General features: G+C 47.4%; 1 protein-coding gene and 1 long non-coding RNA gene across 4 annotated transcripts; one reads left to right on the top strand and one right to left on the bottom strand.

The window, feature by feature from the left end:
* Window positions 1-69: 69 nt before the first annotated feature.
* On the bottom strand, window positions 70-7,173 carry NFE2 (nuclear factor, erythroid 2). 3 transcript variants are annotated; one of them, XM_086713187.1, is made up of 4 exons: window positions 6,925-7,172; window positions 2,928-3,459; window positions 2,542-2,710; window positions 70-1,353 (listed from the first exon to the last, which is right to left on the bottom strand). In XM_086713187.1, exons 3-4 carry the CDS (start codon window positions 2,653-2,655, stop codon window positions 346-348), a joined length of 1,122 nt encoding a protein of 373 aa, XP_086569313.1. In that variant the 5' UTR covers window positions 2,656-2,710; window positions 2,928-3,459; window positions 6,925-7,172; the 3' UTR covers window positions 70-345. The 3 variants fall into 3 exon arrangements, with proteins under 3 accessions (XP_086569313.1, XP_086569314.1, XP_086569315.1); XM_086713188.1 differs by having other exon boundaries at window positions 2,928-3,039; XM_086713189.1 differs by lacking the exon at window positions 2,928-3,459 and having other exon boundaries at window positions 6,925-7,173.
* LOC147579120 (uncharacterized) lies at window positions 1,845-15,173 on the top strand. The gene is made up of 3 exons (XR_015253567.1): window positions 1,845-2,251; window positions 5,618-5,694; window positions 14,951-15,173. It is a non-coding gene; the product is annotated as an uncharacterized LOC147579120 (long non-coding RNA).
* Window positions 15,174-27,057: the final 11,884 nt, after the last annotated feature.

Genomic DNA, 27,057 nt, shown 5'->3' with positions numbered 1-27,057 from the left:
ACCAAGCGGTGAACTTGAAGTGCTCAGCTCGTCACCCTGTCTCAAGAAGGAAGACACAGTGGAAGGCTATTAGTGTAGAGCGCTTTATATATCAAAGCTCAAACAAGAGGAGGAGGTTGGAGCCCCGGGAAGCTGAATCACGGCAAAGAGATTCCAACCCTCCCCTCACGTGCTTGTCTCAAGGCAAGCCTTCCTGAACACGCTGTGGACCCTCCAAACGCCAGGTTCTCACTGTCCCCTTCTGGTCTAGAGAACCCAGTTCCTTCTGGGCCTCAGCGTTGGGGAGTACCTTGATCTGAAGGGACTAAAGGAAATCTCCATCACAGTCCCACCCCTTCGGCCAGCTCAGTCTGTGGCCTCCATCTTGGTCCCCCGGGGCACCAGGAAGATGGCCCCATCAGCGGCCTGTTGCAAAGCATACTCTTCAGGGGAGTAGCTGTTGCCGGCTTCATCCCGCAGGTGCTGGAAAATGTCACAGTACAGCTCTGTCAGCTGTTGGCGCATGACCTCCAGGGTCCGGTCGGCCTCTCCTCTGGCCCGGAGGAGCCGCTCCCGCTCGCTGCCCAGCCTCTCCAGTTCCCGCTCCAACTGCACGATGGTCTCCAACTTTCTCTTGCGACAGTTCTGGGCGGCCACCTTGTTCTTACCCCGCCGTCGGATGTCCCGGACCAATGCCAGCTGGCTCTCCGTCAGTGGGTACCGCGCCAACAGCTCATTAAAGTCATCTACCGGCAAGTTGACAATCTTGTCCGTCGGGAAGGGAATCTTCATGGCCAGGGCCCGTCGCTCATCCCGACTCCCCGCCTCCCCCCGTGCAGTGGACTTGGCCCGCACAGGGCCTGAGGAGGGTTCTAAGGCTAAGGGGGTCTCTGCAGGTGGCAAGGCATAGTTGGGGTGGGCTAAGGAATTGGGCATAAGTGAGTAGGGGTACTCCACCGGGTACATCTCTACATACTCGCCGCGCCGTCGGCCAGCCTCTGTCCCCTCCAGCTCAAGAGATTCAGCATCGCTATAGTTGAGGGATAATCCTGAGTCAGATTCTGGGTCTTCTTGAGGCTTGGGGGGCCCCCCTGGCAGCCCAATGTCCAGGAGAGCCAAAGGATCTGAGAGGGGCTCACTGAGCAGACCGGAGAGAGTCAGTGGCTTGGAGACCGGTATGGCCATGTTGCCATAGGAGTATGAGGGGTCTGGGACATGAGATGTGGGTGCTGGGAGCTCATAGGGTGGTGGAGGAAGGGAGAAGCCAGCATCTGGGTGGATTGAGCAGGGGCAGTAAGTTGGAGGCGGTGGGGGTCCAGGGTATGGGGCCTGGGCAGGGGGCTCAAACGACGTCTCACTTGGAGCATTTAGTCCCTGCAAGAAAAGCCATAAAGAAGTTTTGGAGACAGGCTGAGGAAGAGAAACCAGCTCTCTCTCAGGATCAAGCTGGGTCCTTCTGAAAGACACAGTGAGATAATAACAAGGGAACAGAAAGGTGCTAAAAAATCACCCAAAGCTTCTTGTAAGGTTGCAGCGCAGCTATTTTAAGCAGAAAGCAGCTCAAACTTGAATGAAAGTCACTGAAGTCCGACTTCAGAAAAGACTATCTAATGTTGCAACAACATGGAATCTCCTCTTCAGAAGTTCTGACTGGGTTGAAATGGCTGCTCTTCCTTTATTTCCTTCAGGAACACAAGAAGTGGTTATCTATAATGACCCCCTCAGACGCCTTTCCTGCTATGGTTATCTGGGGTCAAAGGGTCAAGTTCAGACCCTGGTCATGCCCTGGGTGCCCAGCAGAGGGAGCTGCTGCATGGGAGGAGGGCTTAGGGCAGATCCTGAGGACCCAGGCACAGTGACAGGGGACAGAAGGGGGGGTGGGGGGGCAGGCAGAGCCAGGTCTGGGGGCCAAGAGGCACCTTGGGGAGCTGGCACTAGCTCTACCCTCTCCTCTTCAGTCCCTCTGTCCCTGCCCAGGTGCAGAGAGGAGGAGAGAACATGCTGGAAACAGAGCCCCCAATCCACATGGAGGAGCCACCGTGCTCCAGCCCAGCTGGGGACAAAGGCATCATTGTGAGGCCAACAGACACCCCTTTGTCCAACTAGCAGGAGGCGAGGACCCCGTCATAGTCTGACCACCCCCCTTCCCGAGGCCCCTGAACTATTGCTCTACTACCTGAGGGAAAGGGGCCCCGGCATCTGAGGGCAAGGGGAGGAAATGAAGGAAGAAGATGGGCAGAACTGGAGGAGAGGGGGTTCAGAAGGGAAGAAGGTGAGAAAGGGTAGGCGGGGCAGGAGGTGGGGTAGAATGATGTGAGCAGAGTGGCTGCTGGGAGTGCTTACACCCCCCAATCAGATTCTTCCACCACTCTTATCCCCTGCTCCTCTACACCCCTTTCCCCTTAATGTTCTGGTCTTTCATCCGGATCCCCCTCCTACTCCAACCCTTCCTTTTCCAGTCCCTGGAAGCTTCCCTGTTTGCTCCAGTCCCCTGCCTTCGTCCCAGCCAGCCTCCCTGCTTCTCTGCTCTTCCCTCCCCCAGGTTCCCCCAGCCCCGCTCACCTGCAGCTCAGTGATGGACATGATCTCTTGCCAGGTCAGTTCCATCTCGCCCAGCTCCAGAGTGGGCAACTGTGTCACCCTGTTCCTGCTCTGCTGAGGAGGACACGGGGGCATCCTACTGGGCCAGGGCCTGGTCCAGGGTCCCCAAAGCCCAAAAGGCCCCTGCAACCTGTGGCAAAGGAGAAACAGGCTTTGAAAAAAGAAAAAAAAAAAAAAAAAGAGAAAAGAAAAGGCCCCTCGAGTGCCCAGCAATTTTGTCCTGCCTCCATGGAGAATTCCCTGCAGCCTCGCCTGAGAGAAGGACAGGCCTCATCCCCCCCATTATGTTGTCCTCGTCAACCAACTCCTTAAGTAAAGGCTTGTCTGCGGTGTGATCTCTGCCTCACCTGCTGTGGCTGTAGTCGGTTCCTTTGGGAGCACAGTAGGGCTTCACCTTCTTTTTCAGACAAGACGCCTCCTTCTCTTCCTCCTACTTCTTACTCCCCCAAAACCGTATCGCTGGGCAGGGCAGAAGTCACATCTTCTGGTTTGTTTTGGTTTGGTTTTTTTCCCTTGTTCTGGGGCAACATCAGGGATCACTCTGGCTTTCCTCCTCTGTCCTCAGTTTTCCTCCTCTGTCTCATGTTCTCAAGATGAGAGTAAGTGCTTGGGGATCCCCAAGGAGTGTGTTGTGGGAAGAGCCAAGCAGACAGCCCCTCCCCTTCTCCGAGATATGGCCCAGGCCTGGTGGCTGATAGCAGCCCTGCCTTCTCCTCCTATCCTGGCTCTGGGCTCCCCTGCTTGTGCCAGATAAGAGGTTTATCAGCTGGAGGCAGCAGAGGAGGAATGGTCTCTGGGGACACTGGACCTCTCTGTCCTATGTCCCTGCAGGGTCATCTCAGCCATACCCCAACCCACACAGCCAGGCTTCCAGGGTTCCTAAAGGGACAATCATAGCAGAGACCTATTAAGAACTACCAAGAACTGCACTGATGTTTTCACTATCGTTACTAGTTTATGAGATTGATTTTCACCAAGATCCTATAATGTCCATTCAGAGAGTGACACCCAACCTGGGAAATAACAGGCTCAGGTCTGGAACATACTAGCTAACTCTGCTAGCCTGTACTGGCCTCTCAGACCCCTTCCCATCCCACTCTTGTGTGTCCATACTCCGGTCCTCTATTGGTGGTCTACATCCTATATTGGCCAGTCAGTTCTGTGGAATCTCTTTTCTCCTCTTCTGGGGAATAGCCTTTAGAGCCTTACATACACACTCCCCTTCACACACACCCCCCACCCCCCGCTTTCTTTGATGTGGGCTCTAGCTGCTGGTCAGCCACAAAGCAGCAGTGTGAGGTTGGGCAAGGCCATCGCACTACTCTGAGCTTCTGTTTCCTCATTTATAAAACCAGGGAGTTGGATAAATTGAACTCAGAGGTCCCTTTCTGCATGGGCAGCTTAACATTCTCAACAAACCCTCACCCCTGCCTTCATCTTCCTCTTTATCTGCCCCTCTCCTCATCCTACCTCCCTATTCCCAACACCCATCTCCCTGCATCTGTTCTCTCTGCCTTTGGCAAGAGATTCCAAGTATATTTTGCAGGGGCCTCCCAATATCTTAGGGCCAGACCCAGCACCCTACCCCTGCCATATAAGTAAAGGCAGGCAGGCTAGGGGGTGGGAGAAACTTCTGAAAGGACAGAGGACTGGATGACTTCAAATTACATGACCTTAGATCATCACAAAGATGGCCTATCACAGCTATCTAATATGGAATTCACTCTGACTTACCCCAAATTAGCAAGAATTACAAATTATCCTTTTAAAGCTGGATCTACCCTAGCCCTTGCCCCCACCTCTTTGTTACAGTGCTATCCCCAGAGCTGGGAGCTGGTGTAGGCACAGGCCCTTGGCCAGTGGGCAAAGTGGGTGGGGTGTTTATGTCTGTCCAGGATGCCATTTCAACACCGGAACCCCACCCTCCCCCACCCAGGTTCTGGAGGAAATTGCCCAAAGGCAAAGTGAATGGAGAAGGGGTTTAGGGGTTTAGGGGGCAGGGACAATGCTTCTTGCCTCATAGTCCTTCACATCCCCCTCTGCCCCCCCCCCCCCCCCCCCCGCCCCACCTTCTCCCTCCTTGTATCTTCCTGGATCTGACTCTTAGGTGCAATTCAAAGATCCTGCCCTAGGAGGCAGGAGACCAGGTTCTATGGCCTTCCAAATATGTGACTTTGGCCAAATCACTTCCCCATTCAGTTTCTTCCATTAAATGGAAACAGGACCGTAGAAGCTCTTTGCTATGAGAGGCAGTATCTGGCATCTAGTTCAGGCAGTCACAAACTGGACGATGCACTGCATTCATCCATCATACTTGTGAAAACACAGGCTCCTTCCTGCAAGCCATCCCAGACCTACTGAATTGAATTCATAGGTGCAGGTACCCAGCAATCAGCATTTTAACAAGTGCCCTAGTGTTTCTGATGCCAGAAGCCCACCCCACCTTGAGAAACGCTCAACTAGTCCAGCCATATGTATTTACAGGAAAGAACACAAAGCCAGAAAAGAACCTGGCAAATGATCTCCAGACTTCTCTCTTAGCTTCAAACCCATGACCCAGGCAAGGCTGGATTCTAGGCTGCCCTGGTCTCTGAGACTAGACATCAGTCCCTTCTCATGAAGACCAGGAGCTCTATCTGCCTTGCACCTTTGAGACAAGGAAATGAGAATCCAGAAGGGTCCCTCGGGGAGGCAAGAGGTCAGGGAAGAGGGAGTTGATGAGAATCTCTGGACCAGCTCCAACCATCTCCCTGGTGCCGCGTCAAGTTTGTACCAGGCCAAAGGGGAGTAGTATGTTTTCCCCTAAATACTCAGGGATTGGTAGTGGTCTATACACCAGGCATAGTCCCCTCTGGGTCTTAGGAGCCTACCTTTCTAAGGATGGGACTGGAAGACGGGCTGGCAGCTAGTGATACAGATCAGGGAGGAGGGAGGGTGTAGTCAGAATTGGATCAAACAGAACATCACAGAGGACGCAGAAGCTGGACAGATCCTGGGAAAGGAGAGTGAGCCTCCCCGTGTCCCTTTTGCTTTACAGTAAACAGTTCCCAGTTTCCAGTTTCACCTGCACTTTGAGGTCACACAGCCATCTTCCTCCCCACCAACATGTATCAGGTAGGACTGAAGCCATCTTCAGGGACTCTAATCCATCCTCCTTACTGTGATCCTGATGGTCCTACCCAGAAAGATCTTATCACAGGAAAGTGGTCACAGAATGATATGGAGCTTTCTGCTTAAGGATTCGAGATGAGGACCATTTGGGAAGGGATGCCTTAACGGGGAGACGGAGATAGAGAGGGTGCTTGCTTCTGGGATCCTGTTCTGAGGCTTGTTAGACCACCCCGCCTCTCCAGGTGTCAACAGAAGCAGTGAAAGAATGGGCACGGATCAGCGACACCTGGGGTGTTGGAGAGGCAAGCGAGCAAGCTATTTAGAGAGGTGAAGAAGAATCCCACAAGAGGGAGAGGCACATAGAGGTAAAATAGAGAAACAGAACGGAAGAAAAGGGGAGAGAGATTTGCTCAGAGTGAGGATTAGTCTCCTGAGGGCATACATGACTCAAACAGGTGTATGGGAACAGGGGAGAAAGGCACACGTCTCTGTTATCCTCACTCAGTCCCTAGAAACCAAACCCCGGTCATTTGGGGGCCAATGACTAGAGAGAATCCCAGCCCCAGCAGATCTGATACCTCCCCTCTTCTGTTCCACGGCTACCCTGCCTCCTACTTCCCAAGCTGCTAAGATTTCCAGTCTGAAGGAACCACACTGGGGGCCAGATGCCTTCCTCTCCCTGCTGGTTCCAGCTGATCTCTAACTGCCCCGGGGGCCTGGGAGAAGTGAGGGGGGCAAAGGAGGCAAGACCTCAACAGCCCTGCGCCCACCACTCCATCCTGCTGCCGTGGTTGGCAGCGATCCAGGCATCCGGTGTCTCCGATTCCTCACCTTCCCCCAAATCTTCCCAGCTAGCCAGACAGGGCAGTGATGGGCGGGAGTAGGGAAGGACGGTGCCATATACCTGAGAGTCTATCGGCTCTCCAGGGGCAGCCCCCTGCCAAAGGGTTCTGCCTCAGCCCCTCAGAGGTGCCTCGGAGGACCTCTGCCTGGTCCCCATCTACAGCCTCTCACCCCAAGCCTCTCAGAGTGCTCCAGAAGCCATCAAGGTCTTCTCCCAGATGAATTCCCAAAGATGTCAAATTCCTAAACCCAGGGCAGCCTGGGAAGCCCTGAGATCTCCTAGGGACGTGAGGAAAGTTGGTTCTTTTCTCCCTCTGCCACCTCCACCTCCCCAGCTCGCCCCTCGGGGGAACCCACTGAAATCCCCCTCCCACCCCGCCCGTCAGGCACCTGTGCAGGGTCCAAGCAGAGTGAAGAGAGAGATGTGGCTCCGGGGTGCTGTCTCTGGGGAGGCTGGGCCTGGGCTGACACCTCCTGGGTGAGGATCTCTGCTACCTCTGAAAACGGGGGAGGGCTGCGCCCCGCCCCCGGGCCATTACTGAGCACTGAGTATGGAGGGAGAGCGCCGGGCGGCGCACCAGCCTCCACTGTGAAGCCCTCGGCCTGAGTTCTCCGTCCTTCCTCCAACCCTCCCCTTTCCCCGTGGCCCTCCTCTCCTCCTGCCCCTTCTGGCCAAGAGAGGAAACTTGAGCCCGGTGTGGTTTCTGCCCACACCCCGCCCCCACCTTGTTCCCCGGCCAGCGGGGGCACACACGGTTCCCAGCGGCTCCCAGCCCTCCTTTTGAGCCCAGGAGTCCCGCCAGGCCTGCGTTTCTCCTATGCACAGGATGAATTCCAACCCGGTAGCCCGCTCCAAAGTGACCTCTAAACTTTATACAGGTCGCAACCTCCTTCCTTCTGCCCTCTTGACTCTCTCTGAGACAGGGAAACTGAGTCACAGCGAGGTGGATGGCAGCGAAAGATAAGGACCTAATGTCTAGTGTCCCAGCTGCTTAGGCAGGTGGGCATGGAGGGCGCTGCTGTTATTTAAGGAAAGCCTGGGTTCTGGGAAAGAGGCAGGGGAGCTCTTTTGGGGAGGAGGGGCAGTTGCTGCTTTGATGTGTCCTTTCACCTGTAGCCCTCTCCCCTCCCCCAGCAGCCTCAGATGTCCTAGGACAAAGGCCTCTTTCTTGGCCAGGTTTGTTGTCAGTGTGTGAGGGGAGTTGGATGTGTGTGGGGGCGCCCAGAAGGGACACTATTCACCTCTCTTAAAGGGGGCCCTGGGTGCCAGGCCGGGCACCCGAACACATGGCAGCCGCATACTCTGGACAGGCCAGGACACCTGTATAGGGTATCAGGTTCATCCCCAGCACCCACAGCAGCTCTTTCTGAGGCCAGTAAGTACTCCCAGAAGTCACTCCATCATCCCTTGGCCTCCAACACACAACCCAAGACCCAGGCCAAACAGATCTCTCTCTGGAGACTAGAAGAGGCTTCCTTCCTCCTAGCTTACTTTTACTGACTCTTAGCTGTCAGGAAAGTCCCTCCTATGTCTAGCTTCAGTCCTTACAGCTGCAGCTGAGGCTTTTTCTCTGTTTTTTTCTTCTTATAATGTTCAAGTTATACTGGAAACAAAGAGTGGGAGGCAGACAGGTGTCACCCCAAGGCAGAGCTGGCACCCAGCCAACATCCTCTGATAGGCTCCTGTTGACTGTTAAAATAATGGGAATGTTCTGTTTCCTTTGGTAACGCATAGCTGCTGGGAGTCCTCCTCCAAGTGTTCCCCACCCCTACAGCTCTACATCAACCCCACTTCTCCCTTAGGACCTTCCACAGCCAGCAGCACAAGCAAGCAACTCAAGCGGCAGTTTGATACGGCTTCTTTGCATCCTTCTTGCAGCCTGTGTGTGTGGGACTGATCAACACCCACCCCAAACCCATGGTTACATGCTTTGGATTCCATCTCTAGCCCAGGAGATGATGATTCTACATGCGTGATCTATGTAGGACAGGAGGGGACCCACGGCTTCATTGCATGGCACATGTGGGTCCGGAATCTCTTGATGACCTGGCCGTGAATCTGGGTCACATACCTGGAATCTGGGCATTCAGACACAGCTCTCTCAGTGGCATACTTATTCTGTCCCCTCAGAGGGGATGAAGGGTGGCGATAGTCACACTGGTGGCTGATTAAATAATGATATCAGGTTACAGCTAGTCGACAGTTATTGAATGAAAACTACCGGTTCAGGCCACACTTGTGGCATTGCAGATACAACTGTGGATAACACAAGCGTCATCGCTTGTGAATTCATTCAACAAATATTTATTGAGTGTCTGCTATGTGTTATACTCCAGGAACACGAAGATGAATAAGACATAGTCTATGTCCTCACTCACAGTCTAGTTGGGGAATGACACTAATAAAGGTCTATATAAAGTGCTTTGGGGGCGCCTAGGTGGCTCAGTTGGTTAAGCGTCCAGCTTTGCCTCAGGTCATGATCTCACCATTTGTGAGTTCGAGCCCTGCGTCAGGCTCTGTCCTGACAGCTTGGAGCCTGGAGTCCGCTTCGGATTCTGTGTCTCCCTCTCTCTCTCAGCTTTCTCCCCTGCTCACACTCTGTCTCTGTCTCTCAAAAATGAATAAACGTTAAAAAAAAAATGAAAAATAAAGTGCCGTGGAGTCGAATTTCTGCTTTGTGAAATTCAGGAAAGGCTTCACAGAGGAGGTGACGATTGAGCTGGGCTGTGGAGAATGACTAGGGGTTCACCAGACAGAGAGGGGGAGAAGGGTGTTCCAAGCAAAGGTATGAAGGAACAGAGGCATAAAATGTCAAATAGTACTTTGGGTCTACTAGGGTGGGGTGTGGGGTAGGAGCAGTGGAAGAGAAGCCTGGGAAGTTCGGAGCTAGATTGTAAAGACTTGAAAGTCAAGCTAGGGAAGCAGTTTCCTACTTATTTCAGGGGAACAGACACGATTATGTACAGCAAACCGAGTGAACAGATAGTCTTCACTGAGGCGACTGGCCAGACAGAAGTGTCTCTCCCACCTCTCCCCCACTCTCCTCCTGTAGGAAGAGGCCATTACAGCTGTTCCCAGGCTGTGTCCTGCCTCCAGAGCATCCTTTACAGCCCTCAGGGGTGGGAATGATTCCTTCAGCTTCCGCCTCTCAGATTCCTGATGTCCAGAGTCAACAGCCTTCTTCTTTTAATGTTTATTTATTTATTTTGAGAGACAGAGACCACGAGCAGGGAGCTGGAGAGAAGCAGAGAGAGAGGGGGAGAGAGAGAGAATCCCAAGCAGGCTCCACACCGTCAGCACAGAGCCTGACGCCGAGCTTGAACTCACAAACCGTGAGATCATGACCTGAGCTGAAATCAAGAGTCGGATGCTTAACCAACTGAGCCGCCTGGGCGTCCCCAAAGTCAACAACCTTCTATCTTAAGTCTTTGCCTTAATTTACGATTAACAGGGAATTAGGAGCCTGAATGGGTTGGATCGTGCCTGTGGCTTGGCAAGGCAAGATACCTGAGAGTTTCCTATCTCAAGATTCTCCCCCTTCAGCAAAGGTAGCAGACAGAACATGGAGAAAAACATAGCAACAGATCTTTACTGTTATACCATTCTCCATCCATGCTGCTCACCTATCCCCAGAAGGCTGACTTGTCACCCCTGATGAATCCACCCCCCACCCTCACTCCAACGCATGTGCACACCACCACCAGCATCAGGTCAAGCCACAAGCAAGTTGCCAAACACCCCACTGGGTTATGCAACCAGCTTCCCGAGTAGGGCGGGGTAAGTAGAGGTGGAACCAGGGGAGGGCCATGGGTCCCAGAGGGAGATGGCTGCCTTGCCTGCTTGCCTGCTGGTCTGACCGCAGTGGCCCCAGGGGGCGGGGGCAGGCCTGGACCTTTATCAGTGCCCTGCAGGGCTGCACCCGCCACCCCCCGGCTTCCTCTCTCAACAGACGGAAAGGGGAGGCAGCCACAGGAGGCGAGGGGAGGGCTGGGCGTTATCCTAGGCACCAGAGCCTGGCGGTTACCCCGGATGGCTGGGGGAGGTAGGGATGGGGGGTCTGGGACCCCGGAATAGTTGAGGCCCCTCTTACTAAAGTAAACTGAGGCCCAGGTAGTAGAACCAGATCTCCTAAACCATCCATTGGTTTCTTCCTTGTGTTCTAGTTTGGGTGAGGATCATATAAAACTGTCTTTGAGGAGGTTGCTTTGCAGTGGTTAAGAATTCTTAGAGGATTGACTCAGGCAGGAGTTGAGGGGAGACTGAGTCCCACTCTCAGACCAAGAAACCTTGGAGCTTATGCGTCCAAGGTGTTGGGTAAGACTGAGGTTCCCAGACTCCGGCATCTAAGAGCTATGCCCTGATAGCAGAACCTAGCCATGAACCCCAAATGGGTGAAGGCTAATAGATAAGTCCAGAGTGGCCCTGAAGGAATAACCCCCAGGGCTCACTTCTAAACCTCCAAAGAGATGTGAGCATGACACTTAGCGGAATGCAGGAGGACCAGATCCTGAATCCTGAGGCCTGGGCTTAAGTCAGCATTTCCGGGCGATGTGCCTTGGGGCAGCCCACCCTTTCTGAGCTTTGTCTCCCCACCTGAAAAATGGAGATAATGATGATAATACCTATTTGGTGGTGTTGTTGGGAAGATGAAAAGGAATCAATAGGAAATTGGAGTCTGTTATGGTCGGGAAAGGGAAGCTTCAAAGCCTGAGGCCGCAGGGCCTCAGGGGCTTGAGGGATAAGACCGACACATCTGGAGGCCACACTCCTGTGGAGAGATGCTTGGAACAGAATGGCAGCCAGTGGGCAGCCTGACTCTGGGAGACATCTAGGCCTAGGATGCAGCAGTTGGTTGGGGAGAGTGGTGGCTAGACTTCCAGGAACTAGCCCTCAGGCCATGGCTCTCCCACCGGCACTATTGGGCGGGGACAGTTTTAGCCACACGATGGGCACAGGGCCAGCCTTATGGGCTTCAGCCACCTTCCAGGAACCCAAAACCCCTACCCCCACCTCACCCTGTCGCAATCCTCTGCAGGGGCGGGGCTGCCTAGGAAGTGCCACCCTCTGCTCCTTACAGGATGAAAGACTTGATGCCTATTTTTTTTTTTTTTATTTTAATGTTTATTTTTGAGAGAGAGAGAGAGAGACAGAGCGTGAGTAGGGGAGGGGCAGAGAGAGAGAGGGAGACACAGAATCCGAAGCAGGCTCCAGGCTCTGAACTGACAGCACAGAGCCCTAAGCGGGGCTCAAACCCACAAACTGCGAGATCATGACCTGAGCCAAAGTCAGACGCTTAACTGACTGAGCCACCCAGGTGCCCCTAAATCTTTTTTCTTTTCTTTTTCTTTTTTCTTTTCTCTTCTCTTCCTTCCTTCCTTCCTTCCTTCCTTCCTTCCTTCCTTCCTTCCTTCCTTCCTTCCTGTCTTTCTTTTCTTTCTTTCTTTTGAGAGTGCATGAACTGGGGGGTGGAAGGGAGGGAAGAGAGAGAATCTGAAGCAGGCCCCATGCCCAGCCCAGAGGCTGATTTGGGGCTTGATCTCATGACCCTGAAATCATGACCTGACCTGGAATGTTTAACCAACTGAGATGTTTAACCCACTGAGCTATCCATGTGCCCCTAAATATTTTATTTTATTTTTGAAGTTTATTTATTTTGAGAGAGAGAGAGAGAGAGAGAGAGAGTGTGTGTGTGTGTGTGTGTGTGTGTGAGTGGGAGAGGAGCAGAGAGAGAGGGAAAGAGAGAGAATCCCAAGCAGGGTCCACACGGAGCCAGAGTCGGGGCTCCAACTCACAAACTGTGAGATCATGACCTGAGCCAAAACCAAGAGTCAGATGCCCAATTGACTGAGCCACCCAGGTGCCCCTAAATATTTTATTTTCTAATATTTTATTGTGTATATGAGTTTGTGCTTTATTATATTCCCCTGTAATCGAGATGGTATAAACTGTATTGTACAAAACTTGACTCAGGCACTATAGCATTAAGACTAAGAACATGAATTTTAGGGGCACCTGGCTGGCTCAGTCAGTGAAGCACATGACTCTTGATCTTGGGATTGTGGGTTTGATCCCCACATTAGGTGTAGAGATTGCTTAAATTAAAATCTTAAGGGGCACCCGCCTGGCTGGCTTAGGCGGAAAAGCATGCAACTCTTGAACTTGAGGTCGTGAATTTGAGCCCCATATTGGGTGTAGAGATTACTTAAACAAATAAAAACTTTTAAAAAACCTTTAAAATTTTGTTTTCTAAAGTTTTTATTTGTTTAAGTAATCTCTATACCCAGTGTGGGGCCCGACCTCACAACCCCAAGATCAAGAGTCATATGCTCTTCTGACCAAGCCAACCAGGCACCCCCCAATTTTTTCTTAAAAGTTTATTTATTTATTTTGAGAGAGACAGTGTGTGAACAGGGGAGGGACGGAGGGAGAGGGAGAGAGAGAATCCCAAGCAAGTCCCTCCTTTACCGTCAGCGCAGAGCCTGATTCTGGGATTGATCTCAGGAATCGTGAGATCACGACCTGAGCCAAAATCAACAGTTGGACACTTAACCGACTGAGTCATCCAGGCGCCGCCCCCCCTCCAAATTTTTAAAAAATGTTTATTTATAAGGGGTGCCTCAGTCGGTTGAGCAACTGACTTCGGCTCAGGTCATGATCTCACGGTTTGTGAGTTCAAGCCCCGCGTCGGGCTCTGTGCTGACAGCTCAGAGCCTGGAACCTGCTTCTGATTCTGTCTCCCTCTCTCTCTGCCCCTCCCCCACTCATGCTCTGTCTCTCTCTGTCTGAGAAATAAATAAACATTAAAAAAACTTTTTTAATGTTTATTTATTTCTCAGACAGAGAGAGAGAGAGAGAGAGAGCGCGCGTGTGCACACATGTGGGCAAGTAGGGGAGGGGCAGAGAGAGAGGGGGACAGAGGATCTGAAGCCAGCTCTGCGCTCAAACTCATGAACTGTGAGATGGTGACCTGAGCCGAGAAGTCAGACACTTAACTGACTGAGCCACCCCGGTGCCCCCCGCCACCCCCCTTTTTTTTAAGAGCATGAATTTTGAAATTGGAAGCGCCTGCACTCTGACAATCACTTTGAGATCTCAAGCAAATTATTTAATCTCTCTGAGCCTGATTTTACCCACCTAGTAATTTGGGGGATAATAACAATACTTATATGTTATTGTGAAAAATAAATTAGTTAAAAACCAGGTATATATGTTTAATTCAGTGATTCAGTGCCTGGGATATAGTGAGCACTATTAAATGGTACATATGTATGTGGCACATCTGATATTATTATTAAATAATTAAATTATTACATTAAATTGTTGTTAACTAGTAGATAAACATCTTATTGAGAAGGATTGCATTTCATGTTTTGTCTTTTTTATATATACAAGGTGTCTAGTTCTGAGCATAAATACTCTCACTCAATCAACAAATATTTCTAGAGTACTTACCAAGTTGCTAAATTTGGAGGATACCAAGAAAACTAAGTTGTGATTTTTGCCTTTGGGCACTCACAGTCTAATGGTGCAGACACACGTATAAACAGATTAGTGGATATGGCCAGTGATGTGAGGATAGGTAAGTTAATTTGGGGGGGGGAATGAAGGAAAAGGAGCAACTATTTTAGGGAAGGCCTTGGAGAGGAGGTAACCTTTCAACTAGTCTTGAAAGATGGAAAAATCTGAATTTCCTAGGGAGAAAAATGAGTGACAACATACTGGGCAGAAGAAACAATATATGCAAATGCACAGTTGTGGGGGAAAAGCCTATTAGATTTGACCAGTTACATTGTATGGAAACCCCAATGTTGTAAAAAGAGGTTTGGGTGGAGAGGAAGTTTCCTGACGTTTTCTGGGACAGCCGAATGGATCTTAGTGAAGAGATTCAGGGCCCACACCCTGCCTGGAGGCTAGTTGCCTATCAAAGTTCTCAGATAGCCCCCTCCCTCCAGGTACCCTGGGCCAATTTGGGTTGACCTACCCTGGGAAAACTTAGAGGGCTTCACTGAGGTTCTTCCAGTCTCTAGGAGTGACCATCTTGGCCAAAACTGACAAGGAGGGGACATTCTGGGGTTCTCTTCACCTTGGTGAGCCCGGGCTCACCTTTATGTAGCACAGGGAGACACTGGGTGAAGTTGCCTAATTTGCCCCGTGCCTCTGGGCCCCTTCCAAAATTTTCTTGTATTTAAAGCTTCTTCCAAAAAGCCGTTCTTCACACTAGGGACTCACGTTTTCCCTGTTGGCAATTCTTAAGTGTGTTCTCCCTGTTTGCAGCTGAAACCATGCTTGTAACCTGTATATCCTGGTCATATTTTCCCCAAAGAGATCACTTGCCAGAGAATGAGACACCCACAAGGAGGAAGGTGGAGGGCTCCTGGCCTTGTCTTCCCCAAACTATCAGCTTTCCTTTTCCAGAATGAAGGGACAGAAGAAAAGAGACAGAGATCCAGACTGAGGATTGGTGGAGAGCCAGAAGCTCAGTTACCCGGACAAGAAATGAAAAGCAGACTTCATTGTTTCTTACTCTCTGGTGGGAGGAGAGGTGGAAAGAAGAAATAAGGAAAGACCAAGGGTTGGAGAAGAAAAGAAAGCTGGAACAATTTAATTCAGATAAAATCTGAAATGTCCAAGTAACTTACCTTCTGTGCACCATTTTCTGCTTTTTCTTTTCATACCCTAATACCACTCCTCCCACCCAATTACCCCTTTTTCCTCAAGGACCTCTAAACCATTGGTACTATGTCTTTATTTTATTCTTTAAATAATCCATCAACTGCCCTTCATATCCAGAACTATAAACTTGCAGACACTGTTAACTTCTTTGCCCTTTTCCCCCTCCATTCAACTTTCCTGGGGAAGAAAAAAAATCCATTCTGGGGAGCCTGACTGGCTCAGTCAGTAGAGCATGCTACTCTTGATCTCAGAGTTGTTAGTTTGGGTCCCATACTGGGTGTGGCGATTACTTAAGAAATAAAAAAAATTGGGGCGCCTGGATGGCTCAGTCGGTTGAGTGTCTGACTTCAGCTCAGGTCATGATCTCACAGCTACTGGGTTCGAGTCCCGCATCGGGCTCTGAGCTGTCAGCACAGATTCTGTGCTGCTTCGGATTCTGTCTCTTCCTCTCTCTCTCTCTGCCCCTAACCTGCTCTCATTCTGTCTTTGTCTCTCTCAAAAATAAATAAATGTTAAAAAAATTTTAAAAAAAGAAATAAAAAAAATTAATTCTGGTTAAATCCAACAATTTAGCCTCTCCACATCTATACCTAGGCAGCTAAATATTGATAGAGAAAATCTCAGATTCTTGCTGAATTGTATCACTTTATTTTTCTTTGTATTTAAAAAAAAATTTTTTTTTTAGAATGAGAGAGACAGGGGCGCCTGGGTGGCTCAGTCGGTTAAGCGTCCGACTTCGGCTCAGGTCATGATCTCGCGGTCCTGAGTTCGAGCCCCATGTCCGGCTCTGTGCTGACCGCTCAGAGCCTGGAGCCTGTTTCAGATTCTGTGTCTCCCTCTCTCTCTGACCCTCCCCAGTTCATGCTCTGTCTCTCTCTGTCTCAAAAATAAATAAACGTTAAAAAAGGGAAAAAAAAGAATGAGAGAGACAGAGCACAAGCAGGGAGAGGGCAATGAGAGAGGGAGACACAAAATCCGAAGCAGGCTCTAGGCCCTGAGCTGTCAGCACAGAGCCGATGCAGGGCTGGAAACCACGGACGGCGAGATCATGACCTGAGCCCAAATCCGATGCTTAACCGCCTGAGTCACCCAGGCACCCCTGACTTGTATCACTTTCAATTTATGCACCCAAAACTCAACATTGCCCAATACTACATTTCCCTGGTAAATTCTCATTTCTACTCTGCTCAATAACTATTTCACACCTTCTGTCTTCTAAAATCTCCAACACCCCCTCCACTTCCCTCTTAGCAGATGACCTGGCCTCGTATTTCATTGATAAAATAGACGCAGTTAGATGGACTGTCTGATTTTTCTAATACCAAATCCACCAGCTTACTTGCACGCGTTCCCACATGCTGAGAGCCTTCTACCTTATTAAGATGAAAGAAGTATCCCTGTTCCCAACTAAAGCCACCTCCTCTCAGCTCTGTGAAAAGATGAGAAAATTCGATTCCTCTGATGTATAGCTAACATTAAATTCTGCACCATACACAGCAAGGTTGCTCTCTGTACAGCTGACTATGTGGTTTCAGTCCGGAGGAAGAGGCATACAATAATTCGGGGGGTGGGGGTGCTGAATTGCAAGGCGGCAGTCCTAAGAGTTCATCCAGGTAGGGGCGGGCGCCTGGGTGACTCTGTCGGTTAAGCGTCTGACTCTTGGTTTTGGTTCAGGGCACTATCTCACAGTTCATGGGTTCGAGCCCCGCTGCTGGTGTGGAGCCTGCTTGGGATTCTCTCTCTCTGCCCCTCCCCTGCTCGCACTCTTTCAAAATAAATAAATAATAAAACTTTAGGGGAGCCTGGGTGGCTCAGTCGGTTAAGCGTCTGACTTCAGCTTAGGTCATGATCTCGGTGTTCGTGAGTTCGAGCCCTGCTTTGGGCTCTGTGCTGACAGCTGGGAGCCTGGAATCTGCTTCAGATTCTGTGACTCCCTCTCTCTGCCTCTCCCCTGCTTGCACTCTGTCTCTTTCTCTCAAAAATAAACATTAAAAAAACATTAAAAAAAATAATAAAGCTTAAAAAAAAAAAAAAAAAGAATTCATCCAGGTAGAATTCCCAACCCTTTCTCTTGGAAGAAAACAGCAGCTATATCACCCCGGGAAGCTTCCTCTTTGTGGTCTTAAGTTTCATCATAGTTGTGTGTTGGTAAGACACCTCCCACACTTCAGAGAAAAAGCCAGACTGCTGTTAGGTCAGAAAGAGACTACTGCCTTCTCTTGTCTCCCCAAGACCTGCTTCACTGTCAGGAGGTGCCTCCACTGAGCCCCCAAGGCTTGAGGTGTCTTCACTAGTCATCTTGTGGAGGGAATGTGCTCACACCTGCAAGTCACCAGCAATGTCTGCTGACACTCTTCTGTCTGTGATTACCAGTGTTTGTGCTGTTTTCCATTCTGTAGAAACAATCGGTGATTGCTTTAGCAAGAGGCAGAGCAAGCCCTGGGCTGGGAGTTGGATGAAGTGTTTAGCACCTAGTCTGGGTGAACTCTGTGCGGCCCAAGGCGACCCGAAGTGTTTTCCAAATCTCTGTTCCACTCTAAAATGGAAAAACCAAACAAGAGAAACTCCTCTCACTACCTCTCCAAGTACACAAAGTAAGGCTTCTTCCACACTTGGGTTGATGTTAGAGTGACAAGAGATAGAAACATTGTTGATTTTTCTTCTTTAAGAGGATCTGGGCCTCAGGTTGAATGCCCAGAAGTTGATTTTGGCCCATTAATTCATCTTAGAACTCATTTATGCTGACCAAACTTAAAAGAGCACGAAGTATAAGCCATATGGTTGATTTAATGTCCCGCATATGACTTACGGTGGCCTAGACAATCCTCTTGACCAATCAAAATACTAGACAAGTTTGGAAATCAAACATTATAACTAGACGGCTTCTTAGTGAACAAGTGAATTTTTGGATAATTTTAATGGCTAATACAACTACATCCATCTCCTTTATAAATATATAAGATATTCACTTATGGAGGCAGAACAGGAAATCTTCTTCCCTGTTACTGGAGAAATATTGACATTTTTTTTTTTTTTTTTTTGGTTGGGGAGGGGGAATCCTATGAGGATTATCTCCCCCTTTTGTGAAGACAAGGTACAATTCAATTGATTGGGTTTTAGCTCCAGCCAAGCTAATATAATTGATTCTGTTTATGTTCACTTCAGCCATTTTATTATAATTGATTAGGTTAGGGTTTGATTGTGTTAGGGCTCCAGCCATTCTACTTTAAGTGATTAGGCTGTAGAGCTTTAGATATATTGATAGAATTATGCTTTCCTGAAAACGACACCAGTTCCTTTGCTACTTCTACATATGGCTGATCTCATCCATTACACTTTGGCTTTTCCTAATTTCACTTGTGGTACACAATCTTTAGGGGGTATTTTCCCACTGTTACTGTTCTGTGCTCACTGCAAACTGAAGAACTACAGTGGTTTCCTAGCTCTTTTTGCCCTTCATCTCTCCTCGACCCCTTCCTGCACATGCAGTTGTCAAATGAATTATCTTTGTTTCTGTCTTTTTCTTTAATTTTTTTTACATTTATTTATTTATTTTTGAGAGACAGAGAGAGACAGCACAAGCGGGGGATGGGCAGAGAGAGGAGACACAGAATCCGAAGCAGGCTCCAGGCTCCCAGCTGTCAGCACAGAGTCCGCTGCGGGGCTAGAACTCACAAACCGCGAGATCATGACCTGAGCGGAAGTCGGATGCTCAACCGACTGAGCCACCCAGGCACCCCTAATTATCTTTGTTTTTAATGTTTATTTATTTTGAGAGACAGAGAGAGAAAGGGAGGGAGAGAGAGAGAGCGTGCGCGCGCACGCGTGAGCACGAGAGGGGGAGGGGCAGAGAGTGGGGGACAGAGAGAATCCCAAGCAGACCCCTGGTGCAAGCACAGAGCCCCACTCAAGTCTTGAGAGCCGTGACATCACCGCCTGGGCTGAAATCAAGAGTCAGACACTTAACAGACTGAGCCGCCCAGGTGCCCATCAAATTAAATATCTTAAAATATCTTCCATGCAGCCTACAAAATAGGAAAAAATACTTGCAATTCATATGTCTGATAATGGCCTAATATCCAGAGTATATAAAGAACTCTTAGAGCTCAAGAACAGAAAGACAAACAGCCCAATTTAAAAAATGGGTAAAAAGGGGCGCCTGGGTGGTTCAGTCGGTTGGGCTTCTGACTTCAGCTCAAGTCAAGATCTCTCAGTCCGTGAGTTCGAGCCCTGCGACCGGCTCTGTGCTGACAGCTTGTTTCAGATTCTGTGTCTCCCTCTCTCTCTGCCCCTCCCCTGCTCCCACTCTGTCTCTCTCTCTCAAAAAATAAACATTAAAAAAGTAAATAAATAAATAAATAATGGGTAAATTATTTGAATAAACATTTCTCCAAAAAAGGTTTACAAATGGCCAGCAGGTACATGAAAAGATGCTCAGATCATTTGTCTTTAAGGAAATCAAAACCACAATGAAATACCACTCCATAGCAACTAGGATGGTCATTAAAAACAACAACAGGGGCGCCTGGGTGGCGCAGTCGGTTAAGCATCCGACTTCAGCCAGGTCACGATCTCCCGGTCCGTGAGTTCGAGCCCCACGTCAGGCTCTGGGCTGATGGCTCGGAGCCTGGAGCCTGTTTCCGATTCTGTGTCTCCCTCTCTCTCTGCCCCTCCCCCGTTCATGCTCTGTCTCTCTCTGTCCCAAAAATAAATAAAAACGTTGAAAAAAAAATTAAAAAAAAAAACAACAACAAAAATGGAAAACGGCAAACGTTAGTTATAATGTGCAGACATTATACCTTGGAAAGGAAGATGGTACAGCTGCTGTGGAAAATTGCTCGGTGGGTCCTCAAAAAGTCACACAGAGGGGTGCCCCGGTGGCTCAGTCGGTTAGGCATCGACTTCAGCTCAGGTCATGATCTCACGGTTTGTGGGTTCGAGCCCCGTGTCGGACTCTGTACTGACAGCTCAGAGCCTGGAGCCTGCTTCGGATTCTGTGTCTCCCTCTCTTTCTGCGCCTCCCCTACTTGCTCTCTCTCTCTCAAAAAGAAATAAACATTACAAAAATTTTTGAAAAGTCACGCAGAGAATTAATATATGATCTAGCAATTCCATTCTGAGGCATTTAAGCAAAAGAACTGAAAATAGGTACTGGAATGTTTGTTACATGAATGTCCATAGCACTACTATTCCATCTATAATAGGCAGAAGGTGGAAAGAACCCAAATGTCCATCAGTTGATAAACAGAACAGTGTACGTTGAACAATGGAACATTACAAGGCCCTGACAAGAAATGGAATACTGATACTTGCTAAGAAACGTAGGCATCTTGGAAATGTTATGCTAAGTGAAAGAAGCCAAATACAAAAGGTAAAATACGGTATGATTCCATTTGTCTGAAGTATCTACAGAGATAGAAAGCAAATTGGTGGTTGCCAGGGTCTGGAGGGAGGGGAAAATTGGGAGTGCCTTCTTTATGGGTACCAGGTATTTTTGGGGGGGCAATGAAAATGTTTTGGACCTAGATAGAGGTGGTGGTTGCACATTGTGAATGTACCTAATACCACTGAATTGTACACTTTAAAGTGGTTAATGTGTTTATGACTTTGCTTCAATTTAAAAAATTGCTTCTGTAATCTCATGCCTCTGCTCAGAAGTGTTCAGTGGGTTTTAACTATTTTTAAGATAATAAATAACAATGGCAGAGCATGTAACAGTTTACATATATTTTTTACACATATTATCTCATTTAATCCTTCCAACTTTATCCCCACTTTGATATACACTTTTTTCTTCATTCGTTTTTAATTATAAACACACGCTTGTTGTAACAAAGTCAAACAAATACCAACATATATGAAGAAAAACTATTTAATAATCCACACTTTCCATCTCACCCCCTAGGGTAATATATATAGATTTAGATTTAGTTTTCTTTTCTTTTTAAAAAATATGTGCTATTTATGTACGTATGTATGTATGTATGTAATCTCTGTACCTGACTTGGGGTTGGAACTCATGAACCCTGAGATCAAGAGTTACACACTTTACCGACTTAGCCAGCCAGGTGCCCCTAGGGTGACCTATGTTAATGCTTTTCTTCCACATTTCCCCCTATGTTATGCTCTCTCCTCTTTTTTTTTAAGATTTTATTTTTGAGTAATCTCTACGCCCAACGTGGGGCTTGAACTCACAACCCCAAAGATTAAGAGTTGTATACTCCACCAACTGAGCCAGCCAAGGCTTCCCCACCTCTATGTTCTGATTAGAGTGTTCTTCCCCCATATATGAACATCATTCATTGCCTTACTCCTTTCAGATCTTTTATCAAATATCTTCTTAGTGAGGTCTTCCTTGACTGAACTTCATGTCCTCATTTCTCCCCATTGCGAACGGTAGGGCTCCAAATTGTGCCACAGAGCAGAATGGCCCCCTAGCCTCCTCTTTAGTTTCAATTTCTCCCTAACACCTATCACCACCTAAACTCCTAGACAGTTTTCTTGTTTCTTTGGTTGTTGTCTGCTCCTGTTCCCCAACTAGAATGCAAGTTCCATGAGGGTAGGGATACTTGTTTTGTTCACTGCTATATCCCCAGTGCCTAGAGTGAGTGGCTGGCCCTCAGCTGGCATTCAATAAATATTTGTTGAATGAATAGAATAGAATAGAATAGAATAGAATAGAATAGAATAGAATAGAATAGGATAGAATCATTTACAAACATAGTTATTCATGATTAGAGTCTTATTTTCTTTAATTAAAAAATGCAATCATACCTCATAAATCCCTCTGCAACTTACATTTTTCATTCAGCATGTCACTACTACTTCTCCAGGTTAACGCATACAGCTAGAACATACTTTTTTATTAGTTGCATATTATTCCACAGTCTGGATGTACAATAACTTATTCAACTATTCCCTTATTTATACACAATAATATTATTTCTCGCCATTGTAAACAACGATGCAATCAGCATTCCTGTATATGTATCACTGCATATTGGGGTATGTTTTTATTTCTCTAGGTGAGGATGTACTTGTGTTTACTTTACAGAATATCACCATTATAGTTTCCAAGAGAGTGTCATGGTTCCAACTCCCACAATCATCTGGTCGCACTATAGCAGCTACCTAGGTTTGCATTCAAGGCATTTTACAATCTGGCCACAAGGTACCTTTCCAGTTTTCTCTCCGTCCTCTTCTGTATTCCTTCATTTGAATCCCCTGTGCCATCAAGTCAATCCCTCAAACATTTCTTACACAACCATGAAGACATTATGCTGAGTGAAAGAGGCCAGACACAAAGGGACAAATATTATATGATTCTACTTATAGAATGTACTGGAATAGTCAAATTCATAGAGACAGAACAGTAGAACAGTTACCAAAGGCTGGTGGTGGGGAGGGGTGAATGGGGAGTTGTTTAATGGGTACAGTTTGAGTTTCGGATGATGAAAAAGTTCTGGAGCTGGATGGTGGTGATGGTTGCACAACAATGTGAATGTACGTAATGTCACAGACTGTGCACCTAAAAATGGTTAAAATGGTAAAATTTATGCTATGTGTCAAATAAATAAAAACATCTTACTTTGTTTTACAATTGGAAAAGAAAAAGAAAAAAAAACAGATTTCTTGTACATCCCAACCTCTATACCTTTATTCATAGCAAACTCTACCTGGCATTTCAGTCATGGCGGGCCTAACTCAATACCTCCTCTTCTCTCAGACCTTGACCACCTTCCCCAACCAATCCTGAGGGATCACTCCCTTCTTAATATCTGTGGTCCTTGTCTTTTAATCCTAAACTTCCCTTTGACACTGTTCATTCGTCTTTGTATCTTGCATTTTCACCAATGTTCATCCCATTCAGGAAACACTGTTTGAGTGTTACCATTTGAAGGTTAGGGTGCTAAAGAAATAAAACGAATGGGACACAGATGGTAAGTCTAGTGAGTTAGATCGATGTATTATAACATGGTTAGATCCATGTGTTATAGCATGGCTATGACTAGAGTCGACAATGTCAACAAAGAGGAGGCATCTAACTCCACTTGGGGACTTCAGAGAAGGCTTCATGGGAAGAAGCTGATTTTGTCCTTTAAAAAATAGCTTATTAAAAGCTTTTTTTAATAACTTATTTTTCTCCTTTGAAAATAGCACTCATATACTTTACAATTTTATCTATTTATTCGTTTAAAATATTAAAAAAATTTTAATGTCTATTTTTGAGAGAGAGAAAGGCAGAGCGCAAGTGGGTGAGAGGCAGAGAGAGAGGGAGACAGAGAATCTGAAGCAGGCTCCAGGCTCTCAGTTGTAGCACAGAACCAGATGTGGGGCTCGAACCCACAAACCATGAGATGATGAGTGAACTGAAGTTGGACATTTAATTGACTGAGCCACCAAGGAGCCCCTTCATTTACTATTCTAGGGAGGGAGGGAGGGAGGGAGAGAGAGAGAGAGAGAGAGAGAGAATTCATTCAAGCAGGGGAGAGGGGCAGAGGGAGAGATAGAATCTTAAGCAGGCTCCACACTCAGCTCAGAGCTCAGCACAGCACTCAGCTCCAAGACCCTGGGATTATGATCTGAGCTGAAATCAAGAGTCCGGTGCTCAATTTACTGAGCCACCCAGGCGCCCCAGCACTCACACATTTTAGAACACGCGGAAAATATAGAAACATTGAAAAAAGTCCTAGCAGTTCAAAAACACCACCAGTTACATTTTGATATATTTTCTTCCAGTCTTTTTCTCTACCCCCCCCCTTTCTTTTAAAGATTTTATTTTTATTTTCTTAATTTTTTTAAAAAATATTTTATTTTGAAATAATCTCTACACCCACCAATGTGGGTCTTGAACTCACAACCAACCCTGAGATCAAGAGTCACATGCTCCACTGACTAAGCCAGCCAGTCACCCCTCCCATACATTTTTAATAAATTGTTTACAATCGTATATACATGATTTTATATTATGTGTGTGTATATTTATGGGGGGGGGGGCGGCGAGGGATGTATGCATTCCCTATTTGATTGATTCTAGAGGTTTTATAGGTGAAGGGGAGGTGGAAGCAAAAGGACCAGGAATGATCATAGAACTTTAACTGCAGATAGGGCCCTAGAAATCTCTGGTGGGCTGTACCTGGATGGCTCAACCAGTACAGTGTGCAACTCTTGATCTTGAGGTCCTGACTTTGAGCCCCATGTTGGGAGTAGAGATGATTTACAAATAAAAAAAAAAATCTTTAAAAAGAAATAAAAATAAAAGAATTAATTTTTTTAAGACTCCCAACATGGGGCTCAAACTCATGATCCTGAGATCAAGATTCACACACTCTACCAACTGATCTAGCCAGGCATCCTCAAAAAAAAAAAAAAAAAAAAAAAAAATCTCTGGTCTGAGCCTCCCCATTTTTCCAGAAGTGGCATCTATAGTCCAGAGAGGGTACAATGACTTACATGGAAGTCTCTCAATTATTTTTTTTAAGATTAAAAAAACTTTTTATTTAACTAAGCTTCATGCCCAGCGTAGAGCTCAACGTGGTTTGAACTCATAACCGTGAGATCAAGACTTAAGGTGAGATCAAGAATTGTATGCTTAACCAACTGAACCACCCAGGTGCCCCAAAGATTTTATTTTATTTATTTTATTTTTTATTTTTTAAACATTTTATTCATTTATTTTTGAGAGAGAGAGAGAGAGTGCATGCACCGGAGGGGCAAAGAGAGAGGAAGACAGGAACCCCAAGTAGGCTCCACACTGTCAGTGCAGAGCCCAGTGTGGAGCTTGAACTCATGAACCATGAGATCATGACCCGAGCTGAAATCAAGAGTTGATCGCTTAACCTACTGAGCTACCCGGTGCTCCCAGAAATTTTATTTTTAAGTAATCTCTGTCCCTAACGTGGAGCTCAAACTCACAACCCTGAGACCAAGAGCCGCACACTCTATCGACGGAGCCATCCAGGTGCCCCAGAAATATCCTACTTATTAAGTCACTACAAGAATTAACGTCTCCTATCCAGCCAGTTGTCTTCCCTCTACAGCACGGTCACGTAATAGCCTGGAAAGAAAACAATGAGCCATCTTTTGGAACAATATCTGACTGTTAAAATTTGTCAGTTACTCTGTTAAAGAAAAAGGAGCCCCCTCCCCCACTTTTCCTCCTCATGGCCTTATAGAACATCTAGCACTGGTGTAAGGTACTTCAGGTAGGACTGGAATACACAAGAGACTCGTACCACAAATCAGAAGAGTGGATTGTACATGGTTTTAGAACCAGACCTCCTATGTTGGAATGTATGGTGGTCAATTAATCACTGTATGGCCTTAAGTCGATTATTGAATTGCTCCAAACTCTACTTTTCTCATCTATAAAATGGGAATAAATTTCATCTACTTCATAAAGCTTTTCTAAAAATATTAAATAATGTATTCAAAGATTTAGCAGGTGACTAGCACATAGTAGATGGTCATTAAATGTTCATTTTTTTTTAAATTAATTAATTTATTGTGAGAGAGAGAGAGTGTATGCGTGTGAACATGGGAGGGGCAGAGAGAGAGGAGAGAGAGAGAGAATCCTAAGCACTGACACTGCAGAGCCCCACGAGGGACTCAAACTCACCAACCATCAGATCATGACCTGAGCCAAAATCAAGAGTCAGATGCTTAACCCACTGAGCCACTTGGGCACCCCAAATGTTAGTTTTATCATTAAGCTGCCAAGCTAAGGACAACCTTGTGATGCCAGGCACAATGCTAACTAAATATCTGAATAACTCCCCATTTGGACATTTGGAACAGATAAAGCCTAAGCCCTTACTTTCTCCAGATGTGAGGCTTGTCCCCTGGGATTTTACCAGAAAATCATATACCTTCCTTCATAGCATGTATGTTAGCTCTATAGTTTGTATCGTTCTATACATTTCTCTTAGGCCCTCTGACTCTACGCTCAAATTATTAGAAAAACTCCTGATAGTTTTGGGTGCTCTTCTTGGAGAGCTCCTGAAAACATAATTGTCAGAAATGGGGGAAAAAAAATCCCTGTAGAGATAAGGCAATAGGTGTCCCTGACCTAAGGGGTGTCAGGACCAAGGAACCTAGCGGTAGGGGAAAGCTAGACTTCATCAAAACCTTTCCATATTGTGAAATCCCTGCGTTCAGTAAACTTCTCTTTTCTCATTTTGCAACAGCTCGTCCCTACTGGAAAACCGCAGACCCTGTCCCTATACCCTTCCTTATCCTGGACCCTCTACCCCTTTGTCCCTCCTACTCTCTCCTCTCTAGGGTCCAAAGCTCTAACATCCCGTTTCACGTCCGGTCAAAGAAAATCTACTTTTAGAAACTCATTGGCTTCTTGTCCTTCCTTGGGCCCAGCAAAGCCTGGGACTCCATCTTGGGGAAATTGTTACTGTAGCAGTTAACTCCCAGCGGCCTCGTTTTATTTAATACACTGGGCATCTCTTGGCTTTTACTCTGTGGTTGTGCAGATTTCCGGTGAGGATGCTGCACTCAGCGAGTCTGAGGGAAGAGCTAGCAGTGCTTGCTAAAGCAACCTTGGATATCAAGGGCCTACCTAATATGTGGCTCTTGGACTGGGGATTCCAGTACGATTCCGTCACGAGCTGTCCAGTGTTAAGGGCTAAGGAGACACAGCGCCCCCTGAAGGGAGTGCGGATTAAAGCTGCTAAATCAGGCCCACGAATATCACGTGGTCTCTTCTCCACCAATTGAAAATTAATAATCGCTTCCTCTGTTCCCCGTGGAAACAACCCCGCCCCCTGACCCTCCCGCCCCATTCAACCTTGAGGTTTTGGCGTTGTATTGAGTGTTTAATCTGACAATCAAATGCCTGC

This window comes from Puma concolor, chromosome B4 (assembly GCF_028749965.1).
Source record: "Puma concolor isolate L17-30 chromosome B4, mPumCon1.1.hap2, whole genome shotgun sequence".
In the NCBI taxonomy this organism is placed as follows: domain Eukaryota; kingdom Metazoa; phylum Chordata; class Mammalia; order Carnivora; family Felidae; genus Puma; species Puma concolor.
Note: the sequence above shows the minus strand (reverse complement) of the source record. Positions and strands in the feature narration are given on the sequence as shown.